Source organism: Nymphalis io, chromosome 27, assembly GCF_905147045.1.
Source record: "Nymphalis io chromosome 27, ilAglIoxx1.1, whole genome shotgun sequence".
Lineage (NCBI taxonomy): Eukaryota > Metazoa > Arthropoda > Insecta > Lepidoptera > Nymphalidae > Nymphalis > Nymphalis io.
The window spans coordinates 3498131-3525623 of NC_065914.1; the positions used below are offsets into that span (position 1 = coordinate 3498131).

Consider the following 27493-nt stretch of genomic DNA (forward strand, 5'->3'; position numbering starts at 1 on the left):
TATTTCTCTAGTTAAAGTAAATCCCGGCTTAAATAGTTCAAATTAAGCCCGATTTTCTCCAATTTTAAGATAGTGACGTAAAATTCTTAAGTTAATCTAGTAATAGTTTTAATTAAAGTACTTTTTTTCTATTTCCAGCCAACATTATACCCGTCGCTAAAGAAAGGGAAGCTATCGTATTATAAGCTATAAATTTTTTATCTGTTTTTGTTAAATGTATGGAAAATATTTAAATTTAGTTTAGTTTTAATGAAAATTGGTGGTTAATATATGGTGACTTCATAGACCATTAATATTCTGTGACGTCATAGTATTTTTGTTTTGTTTATTTAACTATCGACTATTTACGTATAGTCACAGAGTTATGATGGCTAGACCCCACTCACACGTAACCTTGTGACGTTCTGTCAATACTATATAAACAAAGATATTAAGATGACACCATAGACAATTAAAAATATAAATATAAATTTGGTACTTTTATATACATGTATGGACTATAATCTAACTTCTAGAAGTCAACAAGTGTTGGGATTATAACATAAAAATTATATATTATCTATGTGATTTTTAAAGAACTGCCTCTTTTTAAATTAATATAGCTATTTGTGAGTTACAAGCTATTTAAATATTTTATGTGTATAATTCAAATACGCATTGTGAAAGATGAAATGCAGATTTTGAAGAATTTTCGTCACAAACTGAATTCCAAGATGGCGAGGCCGCAGCTTCTGCTAGTATATAATAAATCCATATAAATCTGACGATCCGGTTGGCGTGATTAGTGGACGCTTGCCTTTCACGCCGAAGGTTGTGGGTTCGATTCCCACCCAGGACAAATATTTTTGCGCATGAACATGTCTGTTTGTCCTGAGTCTGGATGTAATTATATATACAAGTATGTATTTACAAAAGTTGTAGTATATCAGTTGTCTGGTTTCCATAGTACAAGTTCTGCTTAATTTGGGATCAGTTGACCGTGTGTGAAAAATGTTTCAGGATATTATTATTATATAAATCTTTATAGAGCTATTCTGGATGGAGAAATTCGTAAGTCACCGCAGAATATCGTGAAATGTCAGGTATACGACATCCTGTTATAATAATAATAATTTAAGTTATCCCTGTTAAAAGGGAAACATAAAAAATAGATTTAAAAAAATATATATTTTATTTATTTCTTCACAAAAAGTTTACAAATTGACATTTAACATTTAAATATCAATTATAAACGTGAAGACTGGTGCTTGCAATAGATAAGCTGTTCTACAAGACACCAGGCCGCCACTCCCGTTTATATGAATGAAACAATGAAAGAAAAATAAATGTATAAAGTAAGAAGTAAGAAATAATAAAAATAAAAAATGGAACAAATATGATGTCCATGGTTATGTATGCGTGCACGCAAGTATATGTGTGTGTGTTGAATTTTTTTTTATTAATGTGTAAATTTGTTTATTTTTTCAAGCTTGTTGAACGACTCCACCGATTGTCATTTATTAGATTTTGCATACACGTTGTCACGGGTATGACATATAGAAAAGGACGTAGGGTATCAACACCTACCAGAACCGCCCCCCCCCTCCCTATTCGGGCGGAAACTATTTGGCTATAATGATTATAACATTTAATTAAGCGTGTCCTACACGAGTGACGTACGTAGTGTCTTTTTAAAGAATAGTGTAGCTCTGTATTCGGTTATTATATAATTACGTATTTGTAGTCGTTCTTATGTAATAGAAAAAGCCGAGATGGCCCAGTGGTAAGAACGCGTGAATCTTAACCGATGATCGTGGGTTGAAACCCGGGCAAGCACCACTGAATTTTCATGTGCTTAATTTGTGATTATAATTCATCTCGTGCTTTACGGTGAAGGAAAACATCGTGAGGAAACCTGCATGTGTCTAATTTCACTGAAATTCTGCCACATGTGAATTCTACCAACCCGCATTGGAGCAGCGTGGTGGAATAAGCTCCAAACCTTCTCATCAAAAAGAGGAGAGGAGGCCTTTAGCCCAGCAGTGGGACATTCACAGGCTGTTACGGATACGGATTATGTAATAGTGTTTTATTATATTATGTATTAAATGTTTATCATTCATGTTGTTTTATTTATTATTATATTATTTATTATATTGGGTTGGTGAAATACACATGTGGCAGAATTTCAGTGAAATTAGACACATGCAGGTTTCCTCACGACGTTTTCCTTCACTGTCAAGTGCGAGATGAATTATAAACACAAATTAAGCATATGAAAATCAGTGCTGCTTGCCTGAGTTCCAACCCTTGATCATCGGTTAAGATTCTAACCACTGGGCCATCTCGGCGACAAATGTTGACATATCCCTAACAAATAGTTTTTGTCTTACATTACTTTATATTTAACGATCATATATTTTACGGTCCAGTGGACATACTTGTGGCAAATTACAATCGAAATCTTTATCAATTAATAAGATTTATTCGCTTATTTGGTCTTGCAAAATCGGGACCAAATACTGTGGATGCCATAAAACAGAGTTTTCACATGACCATGTATCGCAAAGTACCAATTTAAAATAATACAAATAAGTACTTACAAAACATGACAACAACAAAATATATAAACTAATGACAGCCGACGTCAGTTTAAATAACCCGTACAAGTACAATGGGAGTACTATATAATGTACTATTCTCAACACCGACTGCTTCCATAAGGCGTAACTTCTGTTCTCCATGTCTTCTTTTACGATATATTTTACAACTCCGTAACACCAAACTAAAACGAATTCCTTCATGTCTACAGATGAAATATCACAATTGTATATTACTTTGTCAGTTTCCGATAACTTGTTGTGTAGACTCAGAGTGTTCGCGTCGTGGAAGTTCCATTCATTGTTTGTGAAATACGCTAACGCCGACGAAAGGGATCGCACCAAATTGTGTACCTTAAATAACCTGAAAATTTAAAAAAAAACACATTATCTAAAATCGTTCCCCTAATTTGTATGACACAATCGCTCCGTTTTTGGTCTAGTGGTTAGCTTTTAAGATTCCAAAAGTATTTCTTGGGTTTTTCTGTCGAGAACTTCGCTTCACTTCTAATAGTTTGGAGTTAGCAGTGTGTACACTCCTGTATATAAATTTCGCTCTGCGTCTGAATGATTTCCGTTCGGATTTGCCGTCCCATCGGCTTATCACTCATAAGCCGATGGCACTTTGCGTACACATGCCTTTACTTTAATCTGTTCTGCTCAGTTGGCTAGTCCAACAAAATGTCCGTGTGGCCGAAATCATTCAAGAAACCATCAACAACAAAGGATCAAGCGATTTTTTTTTTTATCAATTTGGCTCTATGTTTAAAGTCTTACAAACGTATTAATAATACCTTGCTTTTTGTCCAATCAACAAACAGCATCCATCAATTATAACAGCAGGAATGTAATGTAATATCAATGTTAGTATTAAGTAGAGAAACTTATATGGGGTATCAAATGTGCCGCAGTACCATAATGCTTTTGTAGGTACAAGAGCCCTTGATTCATTTTTCATAATATTCACGAGTTCCCCTGTAATGCGGATATTATATTTTATACGATTTGGCTCAATTTTTTTTTATTATGTAGGCAGGTGGACGAGCATCTGGGACTTGGATGGAGCACTTACCTGATGGTAAGTGGTTATCACCGCTCATAGACATTGGCGATGTAAGAAATAATAACCATTCCTATTATCGCCAATGCGCTACCAACCTTGGGAACTGAGATATTCGGTCTGTCAGTTATATCATTATAAAATTTATATTGCTTACAAAAACTCAAATAAAATAAAATCTTAAGTACAAGTATTTCTAGCATGAGTAAATCATAGCAGTTCTATATAACTTTCAAAATTGGGGATAAAAAATATGTTACAGATCACAAAGATTTGGTACTTAGAAGAAATCCTTATAACACGAAAATAATTATTGGGCAATTCGCTTCATACAATACTTACCGAAAATCAGTGGATTTCTTTTGCCACTAACTGTATAAACAATTGGCTGTTGGTTTCCTGCTATAGATCTGTCGTGGGTCTCCACCGCTGCAGTTATCATTGTATTGGTTACGATATCCACAGGTACGAAATCGATTTTATTTTCAAATTATTCCAAAACACACGTACAACGCCTAGAGATACTCCAAGAATTACCTAAAAATTTAAAAGTAGTGTAACGATAGAACTTGCAATCAACTTCGGGCTCTAGGCAGTAGACGTGAAGAAGGAGGGAGAAGGTAAATGAGGAGAATTCCTTGTAATTTCATTACCAGTTTGGTAAACAATTTCTCAATATCTCAACATTTTTCGACATTTTTATATTACATAATATTTCGTTTTCGTAACGGTAGAAGTTAGCTCATCGGCTCTTCTCCAATATGAGTTTTATAATAGGATTAATTTTATGGTAATTACGGCTGCTCACAGAATGAAATCCAATGATCAATTCAAGGTCAAAGTTTATTTTAATTCCTGCCATTGGAATAGACTTGAGCGTGGCCACATGTCTATGGTACGGAGCCGACCGCCGTGTAACGGCACGCTGCCGCGCCGGAGGACGGAGATATTAACACATGCAAACTAAGCAACAGCAATAAATTGCGGTGCACCGTACACGGCACCGCGTTGCGGCACGACGCCGCGCCGTACTGTAGACATGGGGCCACGCCCTTAAGGTAGTTTCTGCAATTATTTTGTTGTGATTTCTTGGCTTTCTTATTGTTACGCATATTTTACCGATTGCTGGTCGAGAGATACAAATAGGCAAGCCTTCTCCCATGACTCTGACGAGCTCTTCAGCGACTGCTTTTGTGATTGCATAACTATTTGCCCATTGATCCATAAATCTTAAAAATGAAAAATAAAAATATGAATACTTATTATATTGATATATTTTATTTCACCATGGAAATCCTATAAGCTATATCTTTGCCTTTTGCCAAATTGGCAATGAGCATAACGACTAACGCTGATATTTAATAAATCGTTTCTTAAATATTGTAACCAGACATAAATCGAAACGACGTTAGACTATCGAAAGTGCTAAATAGAAGATGGAAAATACTTTTTGATACATTTGGACGCAGTAAATAGTAATTTTATACGATCTTGTACTCACGGTTCGATCATGGCATCAAGTTTATCATCATCCACACATTCTGCGAGTTGTATCATTGTTTGTTGGTATAGGACTCTGGTAAAAATCCTCTTTAACATCTCCTTTAATACGATTCTTTATGGCGTGGGAGTACGCTGTAGAGACGTGGACAACCGATCTACGAACATAGGTAATAATAAAAAAAATGTAATAATTGCAGCACAAAGTTATATTATAGTTTTTTATAAGACGAATTGACGAATTAAAGAAGTAGTTAAAAGCTCCTTCCTCAGTTTTGAAATTAATTATATTCAAAGTGATTTTAATTTTATTAGGTACATTTTCGATTTTGTTATTTATGTTCCAGAGAAATGACTCAATGAATAATTTGAAGTAAGCACTAATTCTAATATTTATTGAAAGGGTTAGTACAATTACTTTGTTTAACATTATAAAGTATATAATAGTATAAATATTAACTAACTTTAAGTGTTTGCAAACTTGAGCTAATTTAAGCATCTCTCTGCAACGTGAAATATTACGTTGACCTGAAATAATAGTATAAAATTAAACAAATAAAAATGTTGTATTATAACGGTTGGGTTGAAACATTTCTGTCCAACGCGGTCCATTTCACCTCTTACTCTGCGTTAAAGAAAAAAATATTTAGGAAACCTGCATATGTCAAAGCCACATATGCTTCTACCAACCAATAGTGCAGTAACCCTCAATCCTTATCCTCAAAAGGAGAGGAGATTTAAGAGCCTTAGATAAACAGTGTGAGATTCACAGGCTGTTAAGCCTTAATATTAACATGAAATGTACCCGTCCAAATATTCTTTATTTATTCAACAAAAAATGTCATCGTTACCTCATCACTCAGCCTCGCCCAAGTCTTCACATCAATACCGAGGTTATCTTCGCTAGAATCGCCTTCAACAATCTCGAGTTTATTAACAAAGTTCGGTTGTTCCATAAAAAGTTCCTCGAAAAGCTGAAATTAAAATATTTTACATAATAAATATAAAAAATACATTTTTAAAAATATAAATGAGAAAATATTTATAAATACTGCATAATATTAAGGGAATCGAACGAGTGATGCCGAGATGTTAGACGTTAAGAACGCCTGAATTTTAACCGCTGATATCGGGTTACCCAGCCTAGCATCACTGAATTTTTTTATGATTAATTTGTTTTTATAATTTATCTCGTGCTCGGCGGTGAAGGAAAACATCGTGAGGAAACCTGTATGTGTCTTATTTCAATGAAATTCTACCACATGTGGATCCTGTGGCATATCAACCCGAATTAGGGCAGCGTGGTGAAACAAGCTCCAAACGCTCTCCTCACGATGTTTTCTTTCGCCGTCAAGCACGAGATGAATTATAAACACAAATTAAGCACATGAAAATTCAGTGGTGCTTGCCCGGGTTTGAAGCCACGAGCATCGGTTAAGATTCACGCGTTCTAACCACTAAGCCATCTCGGCTATTTTCTTAGATAAATTTATTTTATTCTACGTAATCGATAAATTAAATCAATTCTACAGTTCCGAAAGGCATTTTGAAGTCGATTTTGCTTTTATAAAAAAAAATCTAACCAATATTTAGGCAAAGAGGGTACTGAATGAGAAACTTACCTTACGGATTCGATCCTCGAAGCTAAATAACGAATGCAATTGACGTTAACAATAAAACGAATATATTTTTCATTTCCTTTTATATCAGTAAAATACGAGGCAAGTTTAAGTTTACATATCAATATAATGTTCCGTGAGATTTTAAATCAACAAAAACCCAATACATTACAATACACCCAATCTTTCATGTTATTACATGAAAGATTTTGTACATCTGCGAAAACTGGATTTATTATGAATATGTCATATTAAAAAAGTATTTAACTTTCCAAATATCTTTGATAAGATCGAAGAAGAAGTGAGTACTTAAATAAGCAAGACAATCGGACAATTTCAGCCATGGCGGCCAATCTCAAAAGAGATTAGTCAACTACGAAGGAGATATTATAGTGCACAAGTTTGTGCGCAAACACAGGTGCACTTTCTATTCCCTTACTCTCATAATTCGATGGGATGGCATTACGACATGACCGGAAAGAGTTCAAGCGCAGGACCAACGGCTTTACGTGCTTTCCGGGCACGGGAGTGTATACACTTGAAACTTCCAGACTCCGGGCTGCTACTTAGAGACAGAAAAATTCAATAACTTTTTATTGGCCCGACCTGGGGTATATGGACCTGGGCTATGGGTAATCCAGGACCTCCGCGTCTGCGGCCTTATTTGTGACTACAAAATTAATATATAAATAGACCAACGAGGCTGTTAATCAATCTCTATAAAAATGCTTAAATAAAAAAAGACGCAAGTCAAATCTCCGAATCACCATTTTGTTTCTGGTTCTCAAACGATAAGTAGGTTATGTCGCGATTTGTGATTTGTTAAAATTTAAAATATATACTTTATTCATAGAGACTGTCGCAACTTTTGACTCGTCATTTTACAATTTTAATTTTATAATAAAGCTCTCTCTCCACTAATCTAATCTGACTAAGATTACCTCCTTCCCGACGTCGCGCCCTTAGGACACGCATATTCTAAGCCCTTGTGGACTCCCAACATCCAGCTGAGTATCTTAAAGACTTCATCTTTCTTCCAGATAATCAGAATTTCGATTACACTGGAAAATATATTCTTAAATTTGTACCGAGATGCCTAGCGGATGTGAAACATTGAAATTAACGGTCTTTGAAAGAATTTTAATTAAGGTTTGCTTAAATGCATTGCATTGCATTAAATGGGTCATAAAATTAATATATATTTCTTATTAAATTATAATAATATATTAGGAACGAAGTGAGTATGAGTATACATATATGCGTAACGCACACACAAGAGATTAGAGAGTGGTGGTGGAGAGTGGACATGAGGCAAGAAAGCAGTTTTAATTAATGACATTCAAGAAAATTGTAATACGTATGTAATATGCAGTACTTGAATTGAAGGGGTAGTTAGCCAGTGTAATTACAGGCACAAGGGACATAACATCTTAGTTCCCAAGGTTGGTGGCGCATTGGCCATGTAAACGATGGTTAACATTTCTTACAACGCCAATGTCTATGGCCGTTGGTGACCACTTACCATCAGGTGGCCCATATGCTCGTCCGCCTTCCTATACTATAAAAAAAAAAAAAATCACACGGAACTTTACACCCTCTACTTCCTTGTGTTGAAATAATGGTATCAACTAAAAAGAGAACCAGAAAAAAATCTAAAACGATAATATATGTATATAATCTTTCAAAAGTCAGATGGTCCGAAAGAAATTTAACCAAAAGAAGTACTTTCTTCTCGCTTGAAAAACGCCTTTCGCGTGTCCCCCATGAAGTGGGGGAGAGGTGGTCGTAAAACTCGAGCGTCACGGAATAGCTTGCGCCTCGACGGTTTGCTTCCTACCCGGTCTTTTTCAGCAAAGCGAGTCAGTTGAGGCACTCTCGTCGTGCACCTGGCCCGCAGCCTCCTTCGGCGACATGACGTTTCGAAGGAGACCATCCTCTTACAACACCTCTCGCTACCCAGCATATCTCCGCCCCTAACAATCTATGTCTGTTGTGAAAGCATTCTCCTATCTAGACGATAATATATATATATATAACATTGTATTGTGTTTTGGTCTATTTCAAATGTGACGGAACATTGTTTTCATAATTAAACTTAACTATATCGATATAAAAGGGGGCAAAAATTAAATTCGGTTTATTGTTAACGTCTCTCGCTTTCTAATTTCGAGAATCAAGTGCGACGTCGTTGGAAAGGTAAGAATGATATCCATTATTCTGTATTTGGCTAAATATTGATTAAAAGAAACGTTATGTTGGAACCGACTTCAACAACCTGCAGGGACCCTATAGACTTGACTTTTCCTTTGGACTCATTTCGAGAAAAAAACCGCGATATAATTTTGTAACCATACACGATTTCGCGGACGATTTAAGTTGAATCAATGGAATATCAGGGACCATGTCTGCGGTTGAGGCTTTATAGTCCAATATGAGAACGGCAACATCTTCTACACTTTGTGCACTTGTTTTTGCAACATGGCATTAATTCTTATGAAAAATATCATGATTAGATCATAGACAGTTTTAAGTACCTTTTTATAGTTTTGTGATATTTCAACAGGTAGTTAATAGGTAGTTTGAAAACACTCGTACTTAAGCATTTGTTTTCGATTTGTAAATAATTTTGTAAATAAAGTTTATAGGTTAGGTAGGTATTTCATTACGTCGCCTCATATATTTTATTCTCATTGTTTTGTTAAATTTATAATTAGTTAGTTACTTCATAATAAGTACTTTTTTTAATTCACAAATTTAACTTTAAGTTTTAAGAGGATACAATTTCCTGGGAAGGTATCGTTTGCAGTCACAGTAAATAAATCACAGAGACAGAAATTCAAGTATGTTGGAATAGGGACTAATGTTTTTCTCATGGCTAATTTTACAGCTAGTTATTATACAGTTAGTTATTATATCATAAATATTTTTGTCATATTATTGTTTTAGACAAGATGAGGATCATCGAAGCTATTCAAGAAGAAGCGCGAGCAACGAATGACGCAATTAAGAAGGCAATTTCAAGCGGAGACTCTTCAGTCCAAAAGTTTTACGACAACGCTGTGGTCTTTGTTACTGGCGGGTCAGGATTTGTTGGCAAACACATGATCGAGAAAATCTTTAGGTATTTAGAGTTTTAATTTCTTTTTTTGAATAATTCTATTTGTTTTAATGGTACTGCATAGTAAGGTCCTCCAGATCGATTTCGGCCACAACAGCCTAAAGAGAGATTAGCTAACTGCGCAGGAGATATTATAGTGCACAAGTGTGTGCGCAAACATAGGTGCACTCTCTATCTCTAGCTCTCATAATCCGATGGGAAGGCTATCCGACATAACCGGAAAGAGTTCAGGCGCTAGTCGTTCAGAAAGAGGTTTCCGAGGTACGGGCGTGTACACACTTCATAACCCCGGGCTGCGGACTGAAAATTTTCTAACAGAAAAACCAAATAATTTTTTACCAATAAAAATCCCAGGTCAAGTTGGCCCGATTGAACAAAGGACCTCCAGGTCAGCGGTCTTATATCTAGCCAGTAGACCAACGAGGCAGTCAACCTGCATAGTACAGTACATATATATAGTAACTTATTTGTGGGGCAATGACGGTTTTAGAACAGGATCCCTGCCTCTGTTGCTTGGCAATAAAATAAATGCCATTCATTCGTCAACTTTATACAATATGTATGTAATGTTTGCAAAGTTTGCCCTTATCCTGAGAGCAATTATTTTTTTCATTAGATCATCTAATGTTAGAAAAGTCTACATGTTGCTCCGAGTAAAGAAGGGGAAAGCTGTCCAAGAAAGACTTAAAGCTGTTTTGGATGATCCGGTATGTTGCGATGCGAATATGAATAGATATTATAAATGTTAAAGTTTGTATGTTTGTTATTCAATTACGGACAAAATCAGCTTGACGGATTTGGTTATAATTTGGAATAGCCTGCTATTGCTAACACACCCCCTCACCGTCTCACGAGGCGAAGCAGTGGGAAAAAACTAGTGTTAGTATAATCTCAGATCAGCATTGCTTAAAAGCAACATGCTGCGGAAAATTTGAAGCATGTCTTTTGGAGTTTGTGTAATTTAGACACACATACACACACATGCAAGAGAAACAGAAACACAGATAATCAGAGAGCCTCTGCTTGCTGTAAAGGTTTTAGTAGCACACTGAGCCCATTAATTTAATTTTAGTTTTAATTTTATTATAGTGATCCTTATTATGTGCGGCCGTAAATAGTTTTATTTTTATTAATAAATACGAATATAGACTATTAAGAGACTAGACACAGAGACTAATAAAACTCTGCTATTCAAGCTAGCCACTTGACTAACGACGCAGAAGACAATAGTATTTATTACGTAAAATGTTTTCATTTTAGCTTTTCGAAGAACTACTTAAGGAACAGCCAAACTTTGTTAACAAACTCGAGATTGTAGAAGGTGATTCTAGCGAAGATAACCTGGGTATTGATGATAAGACCTGGGCGAGGCTGAGTGATGAGGTAACGAGCGATTTTACTAAGGTTCTCTATCAGTCAGCCAATAACGTGAATTCCATGGACCATGGTAAAAAATCTAACTAATAGGCTAAGGTATCTTCGTTTTGAGGAAATGGTTAGGACCTTACTCTACCACACTACTCCAGGGTTGGTACACATGTAGCTCTGACACACGTAGGTTTCCTCAGATGGTTTTCTTTACCGGCTAGCACGATATTAATAGCAACGTGTTGTGCAGAAATGTGCCAACTGAAACAATATATATTATTTTAAAGACATTCCATAGTGTTATGTGACAACGTTCCTGTCTGTAAAAATGGATTCCACTTTAAAATCTTAATCACTTTTATTGGTATGTCTGTGTCAATTGTAGATTAATAACTGTTTATTTTTTTATTATTATTTCAGGTCAACATAATTTTTCACGTTGCAGCGTCCGTAAATTTTCGCGAATCTCTTAAAATAGCGACTTTCACCAACATTAAAGGGACCAGAGAGATTCTAAAATTAGCTAAGGCTTGCAAGCATTTAAAGTTAGTATTTAATATAATATTTTTATATTATTATCTACTCTATAATTTTCACACTTGAGTCGCTTGGGTCGCTGGGTGGAATGGAATCACGGCATACTCACATTCAGGGTGAAACATAATCGGGGGTTAAGGATTTTAAAACATCGTGAGTCAGTTGTTCATCAATTCCATCGCGAACAAAGAAATTTGGTAACTCCTTTCTTTGTCGCACTTCCGAAAAATGGAATTCCTTACCAGCTCACGTCTTCCCCTCCTCTTACAACCCGGGTTCCTTCAAACGAGGCGTGAAGCGGCATCTTGCGGGCCGGCAAGGCGAAAGCGGCTAGTGCAGAACGTTTTTCCCGTCTGTACTGACCGTCGTCGCGTTTGGACTCTACTACCACTTACCATCAGGTGGAGTAGAGTCATTTGCCCTCACGGCGAATATAAAAAATAAAATAAAAAACAATATATGACTTTGTAGTTCTATAGCTTTTAATCCAACGCATACGTTGCCACAATTCAGTTGAGGAAGAAGTTTGATTCAATGACGAACAATATTTATGCCACGAAATAGAATCAGCTTTTCGAATTTTTGTAGTTGAGATATTTTTTTTTTTGTAGAACATCGAGAATACTTGCTGGTGGGTTTTTTTCTAAAGTTAGTAAGAGACAGTCGACGTTCTGCAACTAATTTTGATAATTTACTATTCCAATATGGTTTCGGGGTAAAATTACGTGTTGGATTTTGATTTATGTAACTATTTGGAATATACGTATCCGCTGCTTCATTTAAATATGATATAAAAAATACGTAAGCCTGTTGAGGATTTTTTGGTAATCTTAGGTCGGAGAATATGCGATCAAGATATTCCCGATAACATGGCCAGTTCGCTTTTTTAAAATTTCGTTTTTTAAGAGGTTAATATGGCGTTAATAACAGTTGTCATTTTGATAATAAGGTGATCACTTCCTGATGTCTCATTAGTCACTTTCCAATGAAATTTCTCAAACACGTTAGATAATACTATTGATATATCCGGAGAAGACTCTTGTAGAATGCCGTTAACCAGTCTAACACGAGTTGGCGATGAATCGTTTAATGTTGCAAAATTACTATCTAATATAGATTTATATATTTGAATACCTCGTTGATCAACCCTATTAGACCAATTTTGAACTCCCAGAATTAGTGTGTTTTTATCAACTAAAGAAAATAAATGGTCCCAATCACTCTGACTAGTTCTTACGGAGGAAGGACAGTATACTACAATTATATTATTAATATGTGAACAATTATACATTTTTACAAAAATTATTTCAATGCCTAAATTAGGTCTAGAATTTAAATGTATCATTTGAGCTTTAACAGAACGATGAGTAAGAACTGCAACGCCTTCTCTTGTCTATCCACTCGATAATTGATATATTTATTAATTGTAAGGTTCGTTTCTGAGTCTAGCGACGTTTCACATACAGCAGCAATATGAATTTTCTCTTATGCTAAAAACTGACGGAATGCACCTAGCTGCCCTTTTATACTCTGAGCGATATTTCTAAAGCCTTTTTATACGTACAATTAAATTCAGTCATGATTTCACGTATTTTTCTTTCTTTTCTGAATATAGGGTAATCCCTGCTCAATGGTAGATGAGATCCTAAACAATTAACACATTTAAGATTTATTAACTCACAGTTAGCATGATTAGATCCAAACTTAGGACATATCATATAAGCATATATATATATATATATATATATATAAATATATATGGGGGTAAAGATGAATCTTTAATCCTAATCGAACTGCTTCACTCGTTAACCAGTCCGATTCGCCATTTCTCCGCATCAATCGTTTTACAGATAGTAAATCTCTGTCACTAGTAATATTTTCTTTGATATATTCTTCGCTTAACTCAATTTCTACATTCTTTATGAAACCATATAATATTCCTACTTCATATCTATTGTGCATTCTCCATCCTATTTCTATTAAGTTATTACATGACATTAATTTTTTTGCACTGTCTTCTTCAAATTGAATTAAAATTTCATACGGGCTTACATATTTTATTCGAGATATGTTTAATATATTTTCTTTCTTTAGTAGTTTTGCTAATTAAAATTGTTTAGGCATTATGTCTTTCGCATACACACGAATTTCTATTAAATCTTCTTCAAAGACAACTACAAAAAACACGACTGCACTACTAAGAAGTATCGTGCGAACTGTTATTAGCCTATTTTAATATAAGTTAATATAAGGGGGTAATTTGTTTATAGAAATGAGCATCAACGTTTAAATTCTTATTTTGTGAATACTTTTAGTGATGTTCAGATACAAATACTGTGTCGTGTGTGATAGTGTTGGTTTATTATAAATTATCGGTGACAATTCAAATAAAGCTTGCGAATAGATTTATTCGGTTCATTTAATTAGTGAATGCACAAATAGAAAACGAATAAAACTGATATATAACGAAATCCGTTTTTGTTTTTGCTTATAACTACTATATAAAATGTCTTTAATTAATAAATGTCATCAAATGCATTTCAGTTTGACCATAAATGACTGATTATTTTAATTTCTTGAAATCAATTCCTTTAACCGTTGCTAGGACTTTATGCTGGTAGACTGGGATATTGGATCGAATCGATCACGATTAATCTATTGTCAAATAACTCGTTGAGCCAGTGTAATAACAGACACAGTGGTGACATATTGGATCCCGTGATGAGCTTAAATCTTAATACCGAAATGATAATAGTCGAGATGGGTCAGTGGTCATATGATCTTTATACAATATCCTTATTAGTTAGCTAGCTTCATTATTAAAAATATGCTGCCAATGTTTTGGCCTAGTGGTTAGAACGCGTGAATCTTAACCGATAATCGTGGGATCAAACCCGGGCAAGCACTCCTAACTTCTCATGTGCTTATTTTGTGTTTATAATTCATATTGTGCTTGACGGTGAGGAAAAACATTCAAATTTCACTGAAATTCTGCTACATACGTATTGTACCAAACCGCATTTCTTGTGGATATTTTTAATCATTATTCATTAATTACAGCTGACTCAGAAAGGAACGTTTATGGATATTTAAGAAATAAACAAATTCTCGGATTAAAACAAAAGAATTTCAGAAATTATCTCCTTTTGAGGACAATTAATGAAGCGATATATATAGCATTAGAAGAGACGAAGATAGTAGACGCGATTAATCTAGCTAGAACTAGTTTAAAAGAGCAGGAATACGAGCAGAATATAGGAGATTATAGTGACCCACAGACGTGTGAAAGAACTTGCTCAGAAGTATGTTTTTATGGGCCTGGTTATTAGAATGAAAAAGGAAAATATTATACAGCCTAAAAATACATTTTAATTAAATTCTTGAATCGCTGCACTAACAGTTGCCCCGGAGTTAGTCTATATTGTTGTTAACATTATATAAATTGTCATAAAATAAATTATTGAGTAAAACTTTTAAAATAAAATATTTTGAAATACTTTCTTTTGTATTAAATTGTTCTTTTTTTCAAATTTAAGTACCTATTTTATTTATAATCAAAATAATCAATAGTCTCCCTAAATACAGGCTAAATAACCTAAAATGATTAATCATATAATATAAACATAATGTAAATATTTAATGTATAAAATATGTCTATCTAGAGAGTCGGTGCTGGGGAAATTAAACATTAAACCAACTTTCACAGACTATCTATAAATATGAAAAAGTGACTGCATCGTATAGTCGAGTGTCCGTAAATCTTCAGCTAAATAATATGTTCGTTAGAAGTGGTTTAAAAAGTTGCAATAAGCACACACATACTTGTGATTTTATTTTTAAAATTGGAATCATTGTAATTTAATCTTAGAACCGAATGGGAATAGTTTCCTAAATGATTTTCTATTCGAGATTATTATTTCATTTTAATTAAATTAAATTTAACAAGGATCACACGTGTATCACAAATGTACTCGCTTCGGCGGTACATATACTAAAACGTGTATCACAAATCTTCGTAAGGAGAACCGCGGACGTTGTAGAAATGATCACAAACCTGAATAAGAAACATACTGTTATATGTATATTGATAGGTACCTAGTAAATTAGCGGCTGTTTAGTTAAACAATTTATCTCTTTCTATCATTATTCTTTTGATATTCGAATGAAGAAGACAACATTGTTAATGTAATTACCAGCTGAGCAACATTTATAAGTAAGACCGTAAATATTCGTATTAAAGTAACGATGTACTACTAGAGCTTTAATAATAAATTTGGTTTTATTGTTTTTTTTTAGAATATATTTCTTGGTAATTTTTTAGTTAAACTAACAACCAAATTCAGTTAAAAAAATATATCTATTACAATTAGTTTTTGTCTAGCGGAGACAGTTAGTTGCCTAGAATTGGTACATATATCATTTTTTTTATAGAATAGGATGGCTGACGAGCATATGAACCACCTGATGGTAAGTGGTCACCATCACCCATAGACATTGTAAGAAATGTTAACCATCGCTTACATCACCAATGCGCCACCAACCTTGCGAACTAAGATGTTATGTCCCTTGTGCCTGTTATTTATATTATATTACACTGGCTCAATCACCCTTGAAACCGGAACACAACAATTCCAAGCACTGCTGTTTTGCGGTAGAATATCTGATGAGTGGGTGGTACCTACCCAGACGAGCTTGTACAAAGCTCTACCACCAGTATATATATTTCTTAATTGTTTCGAATTATCAAGTATTTTACATATGTACTGATGATGTGCCTTTTCAAACAAAATAAACTGTTTTCTTTACCTGAAACTGTTCATTGAACAGCGTTCCATTATGAAATGAATATATGAAATGAAATGCCTGGAATGATTCATTAATCGTATATAAAAAAAATGCACGTGACAGAATTGAAACTTAGAATATATATAATCTCTCACTTTCGACGTCATATCTTTCTTCTCTCTCATGTAACTATGTTCCTAAGAATTTTCACTTCAAAATGATATGACTTTTGCAAGTATTCTATGAGATGAGATGATGAAAAAGTTACTTAATCGAATGAACTATGCTATATGATATTGAAAAAAATGAGGTTGATTTCTTTTTCTATTTATTTCATTCTCTAGTTACCTGACAGCCGCTGTCAACCTTCGCAAGTAAGGTGCGTTGGTGGTGCCTTCTCGAACACGGGATGGAGTGGCGGGTCATGAGGTAGATGCAACATGTGGTAGTCTGAGTATTACCACATCTTGCATCTACCTCATCCTCCATCTTTGGGATGCTGACTAACGACGGCAGTTAACGCTGCAAAAGTACGTATTTTGTAAAATCAATCTGCAAATAGGCAACGAAGTTCCCACTGCATAGATTTGTAATAGTGTTTACAATAGAAATAAATAAAAATCATATGTAATAGCCGTGGACTTGCCATGTAAACGGTACGTAATAGTATCCTTACTTTTTTCTTTTACCCACCTACGACAATGTTAAATTATAACAAACTAGATTAAGAAATTACTAATACCCACTTGTTCCATAATTTTTGTATCTACTTATATTAATAACGTGTATTTCTCATATTAAGTGAATTGTATTCTTTTTTGAGAAATAAATGTCTTAAACCATAATATTAGGTTACATCATCAATGCGCAATCGACCTTGGGTGCTATGATGTTATGTTTTGTGCCTGTAATTATTAATAATAATAATTTTATTTAAAAACCATCATATCAGATCAGAAAAAAAATGTGAACGATAATTACTGCTATTGTGTACAATAACACTGGTTACCTCACCCTTTAAGCCGGAACACAACAATATTAAGTATTGATGTTTGGCGGTAGAATATATTTGTCTGTTAATCCTTAATTCTTATGGGTGTTTTTTATTGCGCCCTGGCGCGTAATCTTTAATACGCTACTGAAATATTGAACCGCTGTGGTTACTAAGCAACATATATTTTCCAATGTAATCATTCATATAATATTTCCAAATAAAATTAAAATTCACGGTATTTTTTTAATAAAAAAGGCAATACTGTGTATATATAAATGACAGAAGAGCACGGAGTAAGTTTTCGTTGATGTTTGTACTGTATAATAATAATAATATCCTGGGGCATTATTCACATACGGCCATCTGATCTCAAACTAGCAGAGCTTGTACTATCGAAACCAGACAACTGTTATACTACATATACTACTTTTCTTTTGTAAATACATAATGAAACAGACATGTTCATACACACGAATGTCTGTCCTGGGTGGTAATCGAACTCACAACCTTCGGCATAAACAGCAAGTATCTACCAACCACGCCAACCGGCCCGTCGAATATATAGATTCTAGTATATATAGATATAACTGTATATGATTGTTCCATGACATTTTTTGGCTGTTAAAAATACTAACTTTTAAGAGTTTCTTGCCGGTTCTTCTCGGTGAAAATTACGTTCTGAACCGGTGGTAGTTTTATATTAAAATTGTTTAATGACGATTCAAACGTGCTTCTCGAGCTTCTTGAATAAAGTATATTTTGATTTTGACCTTGACGAAGCAACAAAAAAGAGCCTTAAGAGATTAGTTATCTTTAGGTCTTTATATTGTAAGGTTCACTCATTCATACTCACATACTGGTGACTGTGAACTCATTTACGAAGTTCGTTTTCATAGAGACTTAAATGTGATAAAAGTATGAGGAAACTAGTTGTGCCCGCGGTTTCTCCCGCGTATTACGTAAAGAAATCACTAAAAGCAGACTAATCATATTTTAGTATAGGTACACAACATTTTTAGTTTTATTTTCGAAGGATATTAATATTTATTGGTTATTACCCGGATCTAGAAAGGACAACATAAGGTTGGCCTTGAAGAAACAGCATTCCCTTGAATCTATTCCGACATATTTGAATGTCCCTTCAATTTTCACAGAAAATTGTGTCTATTTAAACTGAGTATATTAAAACTGAAATTTAAATTTGTATATTTAAACAAGTTACTTAACCAGCTGTTGAAATATTTCAAAACTATAAAAGTACTAAAAACTGTCTATAATTTTACCTCGGTATATTTCGTAAGGATTAATGCTAGGTTTATTAAACTGACATCGCAAATAATGTATTATTTTTAAACAATCCTGATTACTATAGAAAAGGTAAGTTAACCTTAAAAGATAGACGTATGCTATCGCAGTTTTTTTTTAGAACAACTTCATTTAATTTTTTTCTTTCAAGAGTGTAACTGTTTACGCAGCGCACGCAACGCAAGCTCTTAAAATGTATACATTTTCTTGTTTTTGCAACATTTTTAATTGTGCTCCACTCCTATTGGTCGTAGCGTGATGTATGTAGATTTATTTTATTTTCCTATCTTCTTTGCCAGCTAGGTTTTCTAAATGATTTGTTTTGATGGTTGTTTTGTGTTGAGAATGTCATTCTTGCTCCGTTACATTTAGCAGCTGTCCATGCGGCACAGTAAATTATTGTCTGTAGAATGATAAAATCAGTATCAGTGTTTACAAATTTTGTCAGTATCATCGTATGTATTTCATTATTAATGAAAACTTTTTAGAAGTCATTTGTTTAGGAATGTATGGTCTGCTAGTTGGTTCAGTATCACGAAAATGTTCTAGAGCATGTACGAATGTGTTCTCTATTTCAGTGTTTACTTCTAAGGTAGTATTAAGCATTGATTGCGTGTTGTTGAGGTGCTCCATATCATGATCGTGGGTGATACTTTCTATGTTTTGTTCATCAATAGGGGTTGATATAACGGAATCAGTGCATGTAACTGTAGTGTTTTGCATTTTCTTAGCTTGTGAGTTTGTTTTTGAATTAGAATTGAATGCATCGTAGTGTGTCATATCACTTTGTTCTGTTGTTTGTAAATGTTCATTATCTGTGTCTTCCGTTAGTGTATGAAATACATTATAGTATTTCATCTGCTACTTGTTGTTTAATCAGTGTTAATCTATCTTGTTTAATATATTTATTATTTATTATTGCCCTTCGTTGATCCGCTAATCTTTGCTCTGTAATGTGTGTAAACTCTGGGTATAAGTTTATAAACTCTTCATACAAACGTTTTCTATAAGCGGTCTTATTAGTCTCTAATTGTGTCATTTTGAAATAAATACTAATAATTGCTTCATTGCATTCATTTGTCCATTTCATACGTTTTCCTGTTAGTGTGTTAAGGGATGTTTTAAGATTTGTAGCGTTTTGTTGTAACTGAGTTTGGATTACTTGCAATTCTGATCTAACTTCATCGTAAATCTGATCAATGGTTTCTTGTGATAATAATTTCTTTTGTATAATATAATATAATATAATAGCTCTACGTCAGTCAGCAATTCTCTGTCTGCTTACTTCCATATGTGGATATTTATCTATAAATTTTATATGTAATGAAGAAAGATATGAATTTGTGTCTGATTCTAAATTTGTAAGATATAGGTAGGTACGTAGGATGAACTTATTCATTTCCATACTCCACTTTTTACGTTTTTTTACACCACTGGCGGTGGGCACAGGTTCACTGACAAAATTTGTCTCCTGTGCAACATCTGCCAGTTGAGCACCGGTTAGTGATGAATTTGGTGAAGATGCATACAAAATTGGTGATGAAGAGGGTATTAATGGGAATAAAGATTTGGAGGATGAATTAGAAGTCTGCGTGGACTCTTCTTCTAACGATGGCACGTTAGCCTGTATATATTTTTTTGTTTTGGACCTAGTTATCATATTATTTCCACAAGTAGCTAGGGACATAAAAGTCAATCACAGCAGAGCCCTGCATTCACTGTGATAAGGGTAAATTAAATTAGAGGTCCCCTTGTCTCTAAAGTTCGCATACTAACGACTAAGCACCCCCTTAGTCATGGAGCCCTCGGCGTACGCTGTTCCACCTTGGCTTGGGTTGTATCTCTCTTGGTCTGTCTTCTCATCTTAGGCCAATCCAACATGAGTAGCTCTATTGGCATAGCCCTAAGAATCATTGAAGCGCAAAAGCCCCACCACGTCGGCAACGTAAAGATACGTCGGTGGGGATATTATTATTACATAACATCTCAGTTCCTAAGCTTAGTGACACATTAAAATTGTAAGGATTGATTAATATCTCTTACAGCAGGCAATGTCCATGGGCGTTGGTGATGTTTCACCATCAGCTGATCCATTTACGTGCCTACCATTTTTTGTTTACGTTGTACTATTTGCCTTTACTAAATAAACGTTTCTTGTTTCTCAATTATTCAGGTAACGACAGTTCACAAGGCGAATATTATGAAGCTCTCTGATGGCCTGTTCCTAGAAACCTCGCGTTGGCTCGCACAGGAGTATCCAGAGATTGAACACAACGACATGATTATCGACAACTGTTGTATGCAACTTGTTGCTAGGTAAGATTATAAAATAATATATAATACATGTAGCATACAGAAGTGAAACTGATTTTATAAAAACCTCGAATTGGTCTTTTTAAATATTGATATAAATAACTCACTAAATTACTTCGAACACATTCAACAAATCACAAGTCGCGCCAATGATGAATAATTTACCTCACTCTTTTGTCCCCAAACAAAATGGCGGTTTTAAATTAGCGTGCGTTTTTTTAGCGCTGTTGTAGAGATCAACTATTCTTATAACATATATATACATACATATCAGCAGTGAATCTTAACTGAAGGCTGTGGGCTTAATCCGAGCTCCGCTGGGCTTTATCTCCTGCTCATCTGTGAAGGAAAACCTACATGACTCTGATGATATTCCGCCTTCCTATTCTATAAAAAAAAATCCTAGCACCAAGAAGAGGTGTAGCCACTAAACCACATTAGAGCAGCATTTGACATTAACTAACTTTATATTTTTTGTTCTTTTGAATCTTTCCAGGCACAGCGATAGCTGGCAAGAATGTCGCGAACCCAATAGCTATGATTAACGCTTCCATCGATATGCTAGAACACCTCGGTCACCACTTCCATGCTGACCTGATAAGACGAGCTGTTAATAAGACAATCAACGTTGACAAGGTCCTCACCTCGGACGTGGGTGGTACAGCCTCATCGACGGAAGTGGTCAACAACATTATGGGTAATATTGGACGTTGCTAAATATTTAATTGGTAATTATCATGATAATTTATAATACATTTGGATTTTAAGTTTTATAAGGAAACGCCCAACGGCTTAACTCTTCGTTCAATGCATAAATCAAATTGGATTATATTCAATAAATTTTATATATAAAAAGTAAATGTTCTATGATTTCTGAACTGTTATATATAAAAATAATTATATACTAAAAAGAATTTATTATCATGATAATTATTATTATTTAATTGGCTGCCCCTGTTTTCTAAATACCCCGTAACTAGTATCTAGTATCTATCGCAGAAATCAGTTATTATTGATAAAAATAAATTGAGAAGGAACTAATTGTTACATTTCTTTTTAAAATTTTAATTTATAAATGTAAATTTGATTTCAAAGAATGGATTTATAAAAAATAAACAATATGTCAATTATGATTTTAAAAATGGAACCAATTTAATGTAAAAACAGATGCACAATTAATTTTAATAACAGTTTCCTGATGATTAAGTAATTTATATAAAACCTTATTTGTTTACAAATAAATGGTATTATCTGTAGTAATTATTTGTTGTTGTCAGTACATCGTTGCTATTTTAATTTATCTGTAGTTGTATAATATATAAGGTATATTCAGATATGAGTGACATTCGCTAATACCATAGCGATTGTTTAAGTGATATTTCGCTAAATATTGTATTTACAACTAACTCAAATTTACAACTATGGGACGTTTATGAGAGAGACTCAAGGTCGATTTTGACCCCATAGGCTATTGTGTTCAAGGCCTAGCACTAATTTGCCTAGCTATTCAGGGAAACCTGGATTAAAATTACATAAAGAATTGGCAAATGGTCATTTTAGTGAGTCCAACTACAAACTTATGGGATATATATAACATTTTGGATCACATAATTGAAAAAAAAAACATTTGTCAACACTGGCAATTAAATGTGAATACAGATAAGTGTATTTATTTTTATGATGTAATTATTGTTGCCAGTATCAAATGATTACATATATGAACGCAATCATATTGATTAGTGATATGTTAACCGCTTACATCTGAATCGTATCCGAGCGGCTGTCGATTAACATCGCTTATCTGAACCTACCTTTATATTGACATATTTACACTTCACGAAGACTTTAATTTTTGCTAAATCATATTGAAAAATGGTCTTACAAGTGTAAATAAATGAATTTATAGTATTATTTTAAATTTCAACCAAATAACTAGTTTTTTTTTTAATCTGTAATAATGTTATAGTCGCCAACTGTAGTCTGTCCGATTAGTATTTATTATCTGTCATTGTTGATAGTTTTCGTTATTTAACCATAGATTATATAAAAGCTTTTTAAAGTCGACAAGTAATTGCAGTAGAATTGAAATTGAGATTTAGTTTTTTTTTACTAAATTGTATATTTAATGAATCGGACTCTTTCTAGCGCCGTTTAAATCATTAATGTACTTCATTATACAATATGTATTAAAATTAGACGAATTTTGTATATATTATCTGTAATTTTAAGTGTGATTTTTTTTTTCTGTGCAAAAATATATCGTAACCAAGTTACCCGAGTATTCTGTTTAATATTTATTTTAGTTTGTAAACAAATAAATACGAAAAATTTAGACGGTCGTTTTATTATTGTTGTCGTATTTTCGTATTATTTCAATAGATTTTTATATAAATTCGATAAGTGTGTATTTGCCATAATTAAGTAAAACATTGGGCGTCTTTCGTGGACTATTGCGTCGCTATCGCTAAGCTTAGAGTATATAATTGCACGCGTTCTTTTTACAAGCTTTTTTTTAATTTCACTTGTTAATATGTGTGGCTCATGCCTAACTAAATTTTAAGCTAGTTCCAGACAAGCGATTGGACGTAACCTTCCAAACACTTTTGTTACTTTTAATATCTTTTACATATATATTTAAAAATCTTTTGAAATAAACGAAAAGCTATAAGCGAGTTATAACCGCTTCTGTAGTTATAATTTTTTTTTGTTCTTGTTACAATTGTTTTTAATTGTATAAGATTTGATAAAATAGTCGATTGTAAATAAATATAATAAATAGTGTGATGGTAAGTGTTCACCTCTTAAGTTATATTGGCAATATTGGTAGCACCAAATGACTGCCTCGTTGATACAGTGGCTAGATATGCCGCAGACCCAGGTTAAGCTGATAAAAAGTTACTGGACTTTATGTCAAAAAATCTCAGTAGCAGCCCGGAGTCTAGAAGTTGGAATTGTGTACACTCCCGTGCCTCGTAAAGCACGTAAAGCCGTTGGATCTGCGCCTGAACTCTTTCCGGTCGTGTCGGATTGTCGTCCCATCGGATTATGAGAGTGAGAGAATAGAGAGTGCACCTGTGTTTGTGCACACACTTGTGTCCTATAATAAGTTTCGCTCAGTTGGCTAATCTCTCTTAAGATCAATAAGAAAGTGTATTATGTGTTCCAGGAGCCGTTTAGTAAAGGACCGTTTGAAACTGCGATATACGGCAGTGTAGCGTCAGAAGAACAATGATAAAAAATTATATATTTTTTTGAAACTTGTATTTGCTATTCGTTGATGTTCATACAGGACTTTATAACCTCTATTACTCTTCTAAATAGGGTCAGTATTTTTTTGTGGGATTGGTATGCGTTTTTAGAACAGGATCCTAAATAACGCTTAAAAATTTTCAACTGGAATTAAAAAAAGTCCTATGTCAACCACATGAAATTAAATAAAATTTTTACTAGATTAAGACTTAGCAGCTTTGTGCAAACCCGTATGGGTAGGTGCCAAGTAGCAATAATTATTGTTATTGTGTTACAAGTTCAAGTATGAGTGAGCCAGTGTAACTACGTACACAAGGGACATAACATCTTAGTTACCAACGCGGCGCATTTGCGACTTAAAGAAAGGTTATTGTTTCTTACAGTGCCAATATCTATATGGCGGTGGTGACCACTTACCATCAGGTGGCAATTATACCTACCTACTTCAAACACACTTGCTTACAAGTAATTCTGTTAAATAATGCAATGGCTTTTTCGATGCAAAGCTACACCTTTTTGGCCCTTTCATGTATTTAGTTTTGATGTGTGAAGAGTTCGAGCGTTAGATGACGTCAGCGTAAGTTTTCGAGCGTCAGATGACGTCAGTGTAAGATGTGTGATGTGCGTGAGATCGGTACACAAGGTCGCGTGTTTACACATAAATTTTCGTGTACCTTGTCACTCCTACCATTTTTTTTATTTCTGTAGATAAAGTAAACCCCAGCTTATTAAGATCAAATTAAACACGATTTTCCCCAATTTAAAGATGGTGACATAAATTCTTAAGTTAAACTAGTAATAGTTTTAATTAAAGTACTTTTTTTCTATTTCCAACCAACATTATACCCGTCGCTAAAGAAAGGAAAGCTATCGTATTATAAGCTATAAATTTTGAATTTTTAAAAAAATTTATCTGTTTTTGTTAAATGTATGGAAAATATTTAAATTATTTTAATTTACTTTAGTTTTAATGAAAGTTGGTGGTTAATATACCATATATTAACAACTTCTTAGAAAATTAATATAAATATATATAGACAATTGGTTTCCATAGTACAATCTCTGTTTATTTTGGGATCAGATGGCCGTGTGTGAAAATTGTCCCAGGATTTTATTATTATTATTATTATATAAATTTTTATAGAGCTATTCTGGTTGGAGAAATTCGTAACTCACCGCAGAATATCGTGAAATGTCAGGTATACGACATCCTGTTATAATAATAATAAATTAAGTTATCCCTGTTAAAAGGGAAATATAAAAAATAGATTTAAAAAAAATTATAACATTTAATTAAGCGTGTCCTACACGAGTGACGTACGTAGTGTCTTTTAAAAGAATAGTGTAGCTCTGTATTCGATTATTATATAATTACGTATTTGTAGTCGTTCTTATGTAATAGTGTTTTATTATATTATGTATTAAATGTTTATCATTCATGTTGTTTTATTTATTTTTATATTATTTATTATATTGGGTTGGTGAAATACACATGTGGCAGAATTTCAGTGAAATTAGACACATGCAGGTTTCCTCACGATGTTTTCCTTCACCGTCAAGTGCGAGATGAATTATAAACACAAATTAAGCATAAGAAAATCAGTGGTGTTTGCCTGGGTTCCAACCCTTGATCATCGGTTAAGATTCTAACCACTGGGCCATCTCGGCGACAAATGTTGACACATTCCTAACAAATTGTTTTTGTCTTACATTACTTTATATTTAACGATCATATATTTTACGATCCAGTGGACATACTTGTGGCAAATTACAATTGAAATCTTTATCAATTAATAAGATTTATTCGCTTATTTGGTTTTGCAAAATCGAGACGAAATACTGAGGATGCCATAAAAACAGTTCGACAGAGTTTACACATGACCATGTATCGCAAAGTACCAATTTAAAATAATACAAATAAGTACTGACAACAAAAAATATATAAACTTAATGACAGCCGACGTCAGTTTAAATAACCCGTACAACTACAATGGGAGTACTATATAATGTACTATTCTCAACACCGACTGCTTCCATAAGGCGTAACTTCTGTTCTCCATGTCTTCTTTTACGATATATTTTAGAACTCCGTAACACCAAACTAAAACGAATTCCTTCATGTCTACTGATGAAATATCACAATTGTATATTACTTTGTCAGTTTCCGATAACTTGTTGTGTAGACTCAGAGTGTTCGCGTCGTGGAAATTCCATTCATTGTTTGTGAAATACGCTAACGCCGACGAAAGGGATCGCACCAAATTGTGTACCTTAAATAACCTGAAAATTAAAAAAAAAAACACATTATCTAAAATCGTTCTCCTAATTGGTATGACGCAATCGCTCCCTTTTTGGTCTAGTGGTTAGCTTTTAAGATTCCAAAAGTATTTCTTGGGTTTTTCTGTCGAGAACTTCGCTTCACTTCTAATAGTTTGGAGTTAGCAGTGTGTACACTCCTGTATATAAATTTTGCTCTGCGTCTGAATGATTTAAGTTCGGATTTGCCGTCCCATCGGCTTATCACTCATAAGCCGATGGCACTTTGCGTACACATGCCTTTACTTTAATATGTTCTGCTAAGTTGGCTAGTCCCACAAAATGTCCGTGTGGCCCAAATCATTCAAGAAACCATCAACAAGATAGCGTCGAGCGTTTTTCTTTACATAAAGCAGAATTTCATTGTTTATAGTACGGCACTCTTACAAAAGTAATAGTAATACCTTGCTTTTTGTCCAACCAACAAACAGCATCCATCAATTATAGTAGCAGGAATGTAATGTAAAATCAATGTTAATATTAAGTACAGAAACTTGTATGGGGTAACTTTCTCACTCGAGAACCTTTCTGCCCCAGCGACCGTCGGTTCTGCGAGCAATGTGCCCCGCCCACTGCCACTTCAATTTAGCAATTCTTCGGGCTATGTCGGTTACTTTGGTTCGCCTGCGGATTTCATCATTTCTGATTCGATCTCGCAGAGAAACTCCGAGCATAGCCCTTATTCCAGGTCGGGCCAACCCGACCTGGAATTTTTATGGGTAAAAAGTTATTGGGTTTTTCTGTCAGAAA

The 27493-nt window shown here is 34.0% G+C and overlaps 1 protein-coding gene across 1 annotated transcript in view; it reads right to left on the reverse strand.

Annotated features, from left to right (window-relative positions):
* Positions 1-2470: 2470 nt before the first annotated feature.
* Positions 2471-27493, reverse strand: part of LOC126778742 (fatty acyl-CoA reductase wat-like) — an 89152-nt gene continuing 64129 nt past the window's right edge. Inside the window, exons 9-10 of the mRNA XM_050502365.1 lie at positions 2626-2943; positions 2471-2501 (exon numbers count right to left, since the gene is read on the reverse strand). Of these exons, the coding sequence (XP_050358322.1) occupies positions 2471-2501; positions 2626-2943 (349 nt within the window). The remainder of the gene's footprint in view (positions 2502-2625; positions 2944-27493) is intronic.